This window comes from Sphaeramia orbicularis, chromosome 13 (assembly GCF_902148855.1).
Source record: "Sphaeramia orbicularis chromosome 13, fSphaOr1.1, whole genome shotgun sequence".
NCBI lineage: Eukaryota > Metazoa > Chordata > Actinopteri > Kurtiformes > Apogonidae > Sphaeramia > Sphaeramia orbicularis.
The window spans coordinates 34,874,877-34,887,080 of NC_043969.1; the positions used below are offsets into that span (position 1 = coordinate 34,874,877).

Sequence of the window (12,204 nt, forward strand, 5' to 3'; positions counted from 1 at the left end):
CAGACCTCCGCCAAGGTTGATCAGTGGCCCCCCCCCCGTGGGCCCCCCCACGCCAAGGAGGTTATGTTTTTGCCAGGGTTTGTTTGTTTGTTTGTCTGTCTGTTTGTCTGTCCGTTAGTGTGCAACATAACTCAAAAAGTTATGGACAGATTTTGATGAAATTTTCAGGGTTTGTTGGAAATGGGCCCCCCCGTGGGCCCCCCCACCCCCGATCACCACCAAAATTTAATCATTTCTTCCTTATCCCATTTCCAACAAACCCTGAAAATTTCATCAAAATCTGTCCATAACTTTTTGAGTTATGTTGCACACTAACGGACAGACAAACAGACAGACAAACAAACAAACAAACCCTGGCAAAAACATAACCTCCTTGGCGGAGGTAATAAACTATAAATAATGAAAACCACACATTTTTCTTTATTTTAGTGTAAAAACAAGGAAAATTACACAATTTTTTTTACATTTATAGACTAGCCTTTTACAAAAAATGTGAACAACTTGAACAAATATGAACAACCTGAAATATCTGAAGAGAATTAAGTGTAACTGTACCAATATTTTACCTGTTATTAAACATTTTGTATATTTCTGTAAGTTGTAACAAACATGTGAAAATGAGAAACCGAGGCCAAATAATGGCAGAAATTGTTAAAATTGCACTTTTTTTTCTTAATAAAATTGATTTTGTTCATGGTTGTTCATGTTTTTCACATTTTTTTAAAGGATAGTTTGTAGATGTAAACATTTTGAAAATATAATTTTACTTGTTTCTTTGTAAAACATAGAAGTTAGACATACATATTTTGGAATTGATATTATTTATATATTATTATGTTATTATTTTAATGATCCAGCCCGCTTCAGGTCATATTGGGCTGTATGTGGCCCCTGAACTAACATGAGTTTGATACCCCTGTACTAATGGGACTCCACGGTCCACAGCCACTCTTTAATGCTACAGAAGCCAAGCAACTTGAAAGACAGTGATGCAGAATCAACTAGAATCTCATCTGATCTTGTCATATTTGCTTTAACTCTTTGCTCCTAGCTCATTTATTTGGAATTTCAGTATGTCCATCCATTGTTTCCTATTAAGGCCTTTGTCATAAGTGTTATTAGATAATAGTTTAAGCCTTTGTTTTGCTTAATAAAGGATTTTTTAACCTTAATGAGGCATTGTTCTTGCTTTAGATCTATTGATAAGTGCAGTCAACAGTAGGTATTCATTGTAATAAAGGAATGAAAAAGCTTACTAGAGGTTTAACAATAGCATAAAAGCTAATTTGGTGTTTTAAATGTTGTTTCTAAATGCGTTATGATCTTATAAACCATAAACATCTTCATGATGCTCTTATTATTTAAATCGGCTAAAATTTGCTTAGAGGTCTTATTTATGTCTTTGTGCATAAGAAATCAATATAATATATAATATAATAAGTGAATCCCCAAAGGAACTTTGTGTTGGTAAATGCAAGTTATGCAAATTTACAGGATTTCAGTTCTGTTTCAACATGTTGATGGTCATATGAACTATGTTTTCAGGTCAAAAATGTCCAATTTCATCACAATTAATGCTATATTTTCATGTCACAAATGGCCAAGTTATATTTTAACTGAATTTACCTGAAAAAAAAAAATCCTATTCTTTTAGATTTGCCAGTTTTTCTTACAAGATTCTATACTACATATCACGTTTTATTTTTACAGGTTGCAATATGGAGTATGGTGCTGATCCATCCTGCTTATGTTACGCCAATACATATACTAAGAATGTCACATGTCACTTTTTAAATCAACAGTTTTCTAATAATAAGCATTTTTATAAAGAAATAACAATTCTATATTGTTATTTACTCTTTAGTATGATGATAAACTATACAATAAATAATTCTGATCCTAGTTTTTGCACAGGGATCATTTGTGGAAACGATGACATGGCTGCCGAGCATCAGTATGATGGGATCTGTAACAACCATGTCACATCCGTCCACTGCCACATTTTGTGTTTTTGTGTCAGCTGTTATTGTTTTAGATCCACAATACTAACATTTATGAATAAGAGGAGAATTAGCAATAGTAAGTATATAAGTTTATTACTAATAAAGTACTGGTACTGACCAGATCATCATGGGTAATGTCACGTCCGTCCACGAACAAAAGTTTTCACAAACATGTGCTATTCAAAATCCAATATTTCTGAAAATATAGCTTCCACTGTCAAATAATATCAGTAGTCTGTGCACAAATGTATTAGCATCATTTCAACACAGTTCTCTGCATTTCTTACAACTTTTTTTTTTTTTTGACAAAAATGGCCACTCATTTGACCCCCTAAGTAAATTTTAGCCGAAATATTCATAAATCATACGTATGTTTATAACTTACAAAGGCTTTATTACCCATTAAATATCCTTTATCACAATAACCTCAATATAAAGTATTACCTGCATTATTTAATCAGTAATAATATGTACAACATGTTAATTCTGCTGTATTTAACCTTGTAAGGTTGCTGTGCCACGCCATGAAGGACCACATAGTTCGAGTTGCCAACGAGGCTGAGTTCATCCTGAACCGACAGCGAGCCGAGGACGTCCACAAACACTCAGAGTTCGAGGTAAAAACCGTTCGTCATGCGAGTCAAGCAGAGAATCAAACCACTAATGAAACACTGAGGTCACAGACAGCTCTCATGTGTTAATAAATTCCAGTCATACCGTGTACTGTGGAAATAGAGGAGTGTGTTAATGTGTTAATGAACTCTAAACAAATCCTATTACATAAAACAGCCATTCAACTGTATATACTCTGTAATCGTGTCCCTGTGTGTCCTTGTGAGGATTAACTCCTTACCCCTCTAATTCCTCATTTAAAGGAATTTAATTAATTATTGCAAAGGGATATAACTGTAATATTAATTTAGGATTTTGGTCTAAGCTTTTGCGATCCATGGGGATAGACTACTGGGTCTTCTCAGCCCCATCAGACATAACAAGTGGTGCCAGGCACAACAAACCCCACTCCTCACACATATTGTGGCTTATTTTGGCATCGATTCAGCTGATGTCATCATGTCTATGGGTGTGCTGATGTCAGCATAGCAGTAGCCTGTATATTTGTGCCAAGTTTGAAGTAAATTGAAATAAAATTGATGTTTTTATAGACATTTGAAATTTTGCTCATTATAAGTATGGGGGAAAAAGATTTTAAAAATTCATAAAACATTTGAACTTTGACCTACTTTTCCCAAAATGTAACGGCATCTATTCTGGGTCACCGGCAATATATAAACCAAATTTGGTATGAATTCAACCAAAAGTTTTGTTGCTACAGACATGTGAATTTTTGTCCATTATAAGTAAATGGGGAAAAACAAAAAGATTTTATAAAATTCATGAAATATTTAACTTTGACCTATTTTTCCCAAAATGTAATGACATCTATTCTGGGTCACTGGCAATCTGTAAACCAAATTTGGTGTGAATTCAATCAATAGTTTTGCTGCTACAGACATTTGAAATTTTCCCCATTGTAAGTAAATGGAGGAAAAAAAAGATTTTAAAAATCCATAAAAAATTTGAACTTTGACCTACTTTGCCCAAATGTAGTCACATCTATCCTGGGTCACTGGCAATCTACAAACCCAGTTTGGTAATTCAACCAGTTTTACTGCTAGAGTGTTAACAAACGAACAAACAAACCAAACCAAAAACACTGCCCCTTGCCTCTCCTTTTGGGGGGCGGGGTAAAAATAAATCTACTTTCACAAGGTTGATGGTTTCTTTTTAAGGAATACATGTTTTTAGAATTTAACTTAATCCTTAAACACCTAGAATTATTTCTGTCAGCAAGTTGTAGTTAGATATTTATGGCTTCTGAATAATTTTTTTCTCTACTTCTAACCTTTCTTAAGTCTTTTATTCCCATTTGTTGTGATATTATCCTCTGAATTTCTCAGTGAAAAGCAGGTGTTTTCTTGTATTTAATTTCTAGACCATGGGAATGTTCAAAGGTTATGATATCAGAGCCAAAAACAGTGAAGCAGAAGTGACTTTTTCTGCAAAATATATTATTAACTGAATATAAAATAAGCACCTACAACCACTGCCATTTGTCAAACTGCATGAGTTTTATTGATGAATCAATGTTGCAGAAGGTGATGATGTTTCCATATTGACTATGGAGTCTCTGAACGTCCAAATGAGACAGATGTGACACTGCTGAAAAGCTTAGAAATGACATTTTACCTGAAATATTTAAACATCATGATATGATTATTGAACATTTTAGATGTATAGGTGTTTTAGACACTTGCAGCAGTTTTAGTCTTTGAGGATTAACTAAAAATATTGAACAATTACCGTATATTTTTGTCTTGAGTCGAATAGGTGTATACTGACACCATTAAATATAAATAGGTGCTTCTATGAAACTGGTCCCTAAAAACAGAACACAGGGGCTAAAAATTCAAACCAGATGTAGACTAATGTTATGAAGCAAGTTTGGAAGCACTTTGGGTCTGTTTTAAAAATAAATATTTACTGAGATAAAAGAGAAACTATTTTTCAGATAAAGCACATTTTTGTATTATTTTTTTAATACAAAAATCCGCATGCAACATGGCAAAAAGGACACGAAAATTATGCAGTACTATTTTATTTATTTATTTTTTTTTTATCTTTTTATTGTCTCACAGATACATTTTGGGAATTTAACTAATTATGCAAGGGAGAGTGTTTCACAAAAATGACCACTGTTGCAAAATCACTCGCGATTTATTTGTATTTAAATGGGCAAATTCCGCATGTAACACGAGTGGACACAATGAGTTACACACAAAACCTGGAATGAGACTGAGATTCATGAAAAACCTGCATATCTGGATTAGAAGAACCACTAGGATCAACACATTTAACAGTGTTTTTATAGCTATATATAAGACTAATTACAGCCATGTTTTCCGATCAAATGCACTGACACCTAGGTAGTTTTTCCTGTCCCAATTTTGGTCCTATTTTTGGCCCCACTGTTTTATTAATAATTCATTAATTTTGGGATGGCTCAGAGCAAGAGTATATTTATTTTTGTTTGCATTTATCTGAGGTCATCATTAGGTACATCCTGGGGGGAAATACGTCTACATTTCTCTTTTATTATTGGGTCTAAAAAGGTACCAAAATAAACTTAGTTTCATAGAAGCACCCAAATAGAAATGACAAAAAAAAAAAATGTTTGCTATAGAACATAAAGTATGTGTATGTGTGTGATCAGTCCAACCTTCCCACACAAGGAAACACACACACACATCTCCCACCTCTGTTAGCAGCTTGTACATGTGAGGAGTGATGAGTTTCTTATCTGGGAAAAGCAGCCATCCTCAAACAGCTGCTTGATATACAGTTCTTGAGGATCCTTGACCTGCTAGATAAACTGGAAGAGACGGCTAGATATGCAATGTCAGGAGAAGGGGGAAGTGTACCTGGCCCCATCCGTTCTGTCTGCCAACTCCAGACAGCGTACACTTTTCATCCAAGTCTGACGTTACTTTATTACCCACTCTCCGAGATTGAAGATTCAGGACGCAGATAAGACATTTTTACAATTAAGTTGGTGTCAGGGCAAAGCGTCACATGCTTTAAAGTGATAAATAACATTTGATATTTGCCACAGCGTCACGTGGTAATGCGAGGTGACAAGCAGAGATTGAGTTATCTGCCTTATGAAGAATATGTTGAAGTACAATATCTGACAGAATTCAAATTTGAAGCAGGAAATTCAATTAACTTCCAGCTTCTGTTAGCAAATTAGATTCTGAATATTAGCAAGAGTTCCCCCAGGGTGGCGTAGTAAGACAATCTTGTTTTAGCAGCGAAGAGAGTCAGATGTGCTCCTGTAGATTACTTTTAGCCACCTGGAACACTTGAGTATGAGTTGCAATGACTTATGGAAATTGATTTAAAACCAGAATGAGATTTGCATTGTAACATTTTCATTTTGTCATTTCGGCACCGGTACTTTCCAGTCGTATTTTGTGAGGATGAAACTCTTACAGCACATTTTATCCCATAAATTAAGCTTGTATATTAACACCCTTTGCCATTTTGCACCGTAAACCAGTGTTTCCCAACCTTTTTTGTCTCGTGACCCCATTTTAACATCACAAATTTGTGGTGACCCCGACATTCAAAACAGAGAATTTGTTTTTTATTTATCTTGTAATAGTTTGCTCTACTATGTTGCCAATAAAGGTTCATTTCAGACAACATTTAGGCTATATAATGCATATTATTATGGACGGAGGCAGAAAAGCCAGGTGTAGATTACTGCACAAAGTGAGAATTTGATTTTCCTTGGTTGGGATATGTACAGTCAGTCCAGCTTGGATTTACAAGGCTGACAATTAATACTGAACAAACAAGAACTCAAACTATGAATTATGAAAGAGCTGCAGCATCTGACTGAAACCGACCACAATGAACATTTGAAAGATAAACAGTACCACAGTGCTTCAGTTTCAGCTTCAGAGTTTGGCATGTCTTTTATGTATTGTGATTGTCTCTCTCAATTCACTATATATTTTTATTAGTAAGTTTTTTTTTTAAATTAATTTCTAGAAATTTCAGGCGACCCATTTAAATTCTAGGTGAAAGATAAACAGTACCACAGTGCTTCAGTTTCAGCTTCACAGTTTGTCTGTTATGTTTTGGGTTTGTCTCTGTCAACTCACCGTATATTTTTTATTGGTAAAATTTTTTTATTATTATTTTTATCAATTTCAGTGTATTATTATGCTTATTCTGTTGTTCTACTTTGTATTTTTATTTCACTGTTTTTAATTGCACAGCTGCTTTTATGTCTTTTTAATCTATTCTGGTATTTTAGTCTATCTTTTGTTTTTTACTTCCACCAAGGAGGTTATGTTTTTGTCAGCGTTGGTTTGTCTGTTTGTCTGTCTGACTGTGTGCAAGATAACTCAAAAAGTTACAGACGGATTTGGATGAAAATTTCAGGAAATGTTGATACTGGCACAAGGAACAAATGATTAAATTTTGGTGGTGATCGGGGGTGGGGTGGGGGTGGGGCACTGATCTGCCTTGGCGGAGGTTTGCACTCTACGAGTGCTTTTCTAGAAAAGACAGCACAGACCTCCGCCAAGGCAGATCAGTGCCCCCCCACCCCCGATCACCACCAAAATTTAATCATTTGTTCCTTGTGCCAGTATCAACATTTCCTGAAATTTTCATCCAAATCCTGGGCAGTGATGTGCCTCGGCGGAGGTCTGCGCCCTCCGAGCTTGTAGTTTATTCTTCTGTATGCCACTTTTAATTGTACAGCTGTTTTATGTTTTTAATCTAGTCTTTTATTTTTGGTTTTTCCCCTGTAAGCCGCTTTGGAAAAAAGCATCTGTCAAATGCATAGATGTAAATGTTAATGTAATGTAAAAATTTCAGGCGACCTCATGTGGGCTCCTGACCCCAAGGTTGAAAAACACCGGCATAGACTATAACAGAGTACACGTCCGTGGATGTAACGGCGGTGTAGCTTTGTTAACCTTGACACACCGTATTCTTCCAATTCTATTAGACTATTTTCCTTTCTCGTCTAATAGCACCATCCACAGCCACCTAGCAGGGAGCCTCATCTGTCTGCAGTCAGTGAATGGACTGCCTTCATGTGCTTGCCATGATTTACTACACTTCTCCGAGGGAGCTGAAATATATCTCTCAGCTGTCCACTAATATCTTTATGCACTCAAGTGTGTTGAATGAAGCCATAACATTCTTCAGCGTGACAAATGCTCCATTAGAGGATATATTTTATTCCGCTATTATTCAAGTAAAACATTCTAAAATGCTATTAGTGCATTGTCAGACACCATTTTTGGGGGGCTGTGGCTACTGTACTTAAAGTAAAAAATAAATGAGAATAACAGGGTTTTTTTTTTTTTTTTTTCTTTATCATGTGAAATCAGTCCAACTGTGCCCAGTACGCTGCTGATAGAAAAGAAGAAGAGAAGATGTGTGACCACCTGATCAGCGCCGCTAAACACAGAGACCATGTGACAGCCAACCAGTTAAAGCAGAAAATCATCAACATCCTCACCAACAAGCACGGCGCCTGGGGTACGGTGTGCCAGAGGTAAGTGCAAGGATAAGCATCTGGATACAACCACAGGCCACGTCAAAGCTCCGCCATGAATCTCCAAACCTAGAGGACAGAAGTTACCTTTTCACAAAACTCCGCAGTGATGAGATAGGACCACCATTTAATGTCATTTTCCCAGGATTCGATAGGGTCAGCAATCAGGTCAGCAAACGCAATTACAGTGTAGAGTGGCTTAATCCCCCGGGGACAGATGATTGGCCAGTGGTCCGACAGGCCGAGGTAGAGGGGGGGGTTGGAGTGTTTCTGCAGTGTTGTCCTGGCACTCACTGACCCCTTCAGTAACACAGCCAAGCACCTGGTCATAGTTGTAGACTTCCCCACGGGCCCTGTTAAAATAACCGCCTGCTCTCCTGCTCTACCTCCCACTACTCGCCAAGGATCAAGAGCTACACAAACTGAGGTGTTACAGCGTATTATGTGTACTGAGCCAAAGAGCTGAGAATTTGACCATTTGTTTTTGTCACTGTTCTAACAATATACGTACAATTGGTGTCCCTGTTGTTAAAAACCAAATAGAATAGAATAAAATAGAATAGAATAGAATAGAATAGAATAGAATAGAATAAAATAGAATAGAATAGAATTGAATTGAATAGATTGCACTTTATGTATTTATCATATTTTAATTGTATTTTAATTGTATTTCATTGTGTTTTAATGGTATTTTAATTGTATTTTATTTGTACTGTTTATTTGTACTTCGCACTGTAAAGCACTTTGTGACTGTGAAAAGTGCTCTATAAATAAAATGTACTTACTTACTTACTTACTTACTTACATAGAATAGAATAGAATAGAATAGAATAGAATAGAATAGAATAGAATAGAACAGAATCTTTATTTGTCACATGACATTGACAAGACAACGGCAGTCAAATGGGAGCTGCGACAGGCCCCGATTGAACAAAAAACAAGTGTAAAATAAAAAATAAATAAATTTAAAAAATTGGCATCTCAAAATAGTCAATCCAATATACTATATACAGTTTGTAAGAAAACAATATGCATCGCCCAAAAGCTAAAACTTTTACTTTTATTCAAATTGTTAGGCTGGTATATTTTGCAGGTTTTGTTTCAATTAACATTTATTATCCTTTTTAAATGTAAAATATGCAGGATTTGATCAAAATATCTAAAAATGACTATATGACAATATTCACTTTCAGAGATATCCTTATTTTTTTCAGTGTTGCATCGTGATTTGGTTCCCTGTTGGTGGCATCATAGTCCCTTTTATAGGAAAATATAGTAAACACTAAAAGTGTCAGAAGTGCAGTAATACATACAAGTAATAATCAAATTATTATTAATAATAATAATGATAATAAGGCAGTAGTGTTTTTTGTTTTTTGGAGGAGGTTTTTAGTACTTCAGTAGTAAGGTAATTTACAAATATCTGAAAACATTGTACAATCAGAGGCCTATGTAAACTATAAATCTAATATATAGTAGCATAGTAACATAATGTTAATAGATAACAAAACATTAAATATGTCAACACATCTAATGCAATGTTAATATTTAACATGATGTCACATAATGGTCCTTGTGGCTATTTCTTTTAAATAAAATAACGTGAATATGCAGTATGTTATTGAATTACTTTGGACTGAATTAATTTAATCTATTACATTGTCTGTAAACATTATTTCAGGTCAGGTAGTTTTATCTGCAATGATGATGAAAGCAACTGCCACAACTACAATAGTGTTGTGTGATTGAGAGACCCCTAGTGGCAGAAGTTACAATGCCACTGATTTAATGTCCATTAGTAGACTGATGCAGAGTTCCACAGTCGCTGAGGAGTGATCAAAATGCTTTTAGTAATTAATCTACATCCTGAAAGTCACCAGGCGCTTTAGGGAAGGTCAGCACAGTCTACCGCAGCTGACTGTTCAAAACAAATAAACAGTATATTTGGCTTTTTGCTGTTAAACATTTATAATGTAATGCAGATGTTTATCATTGCTCACTCAGTACTCTTTGTTTTCTTTTGTAAAACATGGCTGCCATTGCCAAACACATTTTCTAAGTGGTGTAATTATTTTACAATTATGTTTTATGTTTTACAGTTCAGTTCAAGTATATTCCATCCAGAGCAGCAGATATCATATGAAACTGTATTTGGTTCCTCTAATGGATTGTCTGGAATAAAAAAGCATCATTATTTATTACATGTGGTAAATTTTAGGAGAATAAAATGGATATTCGGCTTGTCCAAAATGTGTCACTTCAGTAGACATTCTCGATTAAAAGAAATATCCATAACTGAAAAGGGTACAGTGTTCAAGCACAGATTTCTAAAAACTGGCTGAACCCTTGCAGAGGTACCCATGACAGAATCTATTGGATTGAATTCTGGGCTCTTGTTCAAATATTTATGGAGCCTCTCTCAGAGGCATAGCATTTGCATTGAAACAAAAGGTTATTGAGCGTGGGTGCATTGTAAATGATACCGCAAAACTTCCAACAAATTCAAATTTAATGGTAACCTGCTGGTGAAGAAAAATGATGCAATATGCTCACAAGCTCAAGGCAGTGTTGCAGTTCAGCAGCTTAGTCTTATTCAATGCTACATTAACTTTCCCATTTATGCTGCTCTTGTAAAATATAAAGCCCTCAAGCATTTTGAGGTGCTGTCTGTTATGAGGGAGAGAGGGAGACTGAGAAAGAGGGAGAAAACGGGAGGGAGACTTAAGTTGTTAATGTTTGTTTTCACCCTTGTGCACAAAAATTGCTTTGCCTTTTACTCCTAAGTTCTGCCTGGAGACACGCCAAAAGATATTTATGATTTGTGCAGAATTTAATACAAACAAGATTATTCTTAGGCAGGCAGCAGAATGAAACCAGTAGAGTTTATAGTCCTCAAGTTATTTCCTTTTTCTTTTTTTTTTCTTTTTTTTTGCACATCTTAACAGCTCTCAATAGATGTGTATAATACAAACATCTGCAGATTATATATGTGTGTGTGTAAGAATGCCAATCCTTTTTGAGCTGTTGTTCTTTTTGTGGCAAACTGTGTAAGAAATGTTGTGGCAGCTCATACGCTGCAGCCAACAACAAGGAAATAATCTGAACAGGGCTTATAAACAGCTGTTCTGCAGTCGTGTGATCTGAGTAAAGAATAAGCAGATCAGACCCTGTGCTGGCCTGTTAGATCATACTATATGCTTGCCTGATGATGAATGTGCCCCTGTATAGAGTCAGCATAGCAAAATCAATACTCCTCAAATTGAAACAGTATAGGGTTGTATTGATCCGCCGTGCTAAATCAAAACGAGGAGCCTTTGATACATCTCTCCGAGACAGCTCCCTGCCCAGTAATGACACACTATCAATTTTAGCTTTGCACTGATAAATCAAGTTGAAAATTGGATGTCAGAGTTTTTTCCAGGGAGAGAGTGATTTTCCCTGCCCTCTGGTCCCCTCTGCTGTTGACCTCTGAACCCTGCCAGTGGATTATAAAGTTCAGGCTCGTCTGAAGTGAAAGTAGATGTCGAGGCCAGGCTGCTGTATTTGGGTGAACGGTGTAACACAGGACCACCTGACTCCGCTGCTACTTCATATGTAGTTATCGCTCGGTAGATCTGTCACAGTAATCGTTTTCCATTAGACATCTGCGCAAAACTTTACCGATATTTACTAAATGTGGAAAAAACAGAAGTGCATAATGTCGGTTTTTCCATTAAATCACAAATGCGATGATTTGTTTATTTATTATTGCAAGATGACATAAGAAGTCATTCCATCAACATGGCGACAAACATAAATATTATATTAGATTTACAGATATATTCATTATTATTATATATTACCCCTCTATCTCGTACTAAATTAAAAAATGATTGGGTTTCCTGGTGTGTCCACATATACCACAACATGTTTCTTCTTCTTCTTCGCTTGCTGTAATGTACATCAACATCCGTTTTTTTTTAATTCACCTGACTCTAGTTGTGAAAAAAGGTCTTTCCATCGCAGTTTTGCGTGACATACCATTTGCGCTACGCCTGAAAAACCGCCTCTTGCCAGCGCAAA

The 12,204-nt window shown here is 35.8% G+C and overlaps 1 protein-coding gene across 1 annotated transcript in view; it reads left to right on the plus strand.

The window, feature by feature from the left end:
* The window catches only part of nbeab (neurobeachin b), a 399,314-nt gene that overhangs the window by 247,550 nt on the left and 139,560 nt on the right, over positions 1 to 12,204 (plus strand). Inside the window, exons 38-39 of the mRNA XM_030151793.1 lie at positions 2,512 to 2,620; positions 7,976 to 8,142. Of these exons, the coding sequence (XP_030007653.1) occupies positions 2,512 to 2,620; positions 7,976 to 8,142 (276 nt within the window). The remainder of the gene's footprint in view (positions 1 to 2,511; positions 2,621 to 7,975; positions 8,143 to 12,204) is intronic.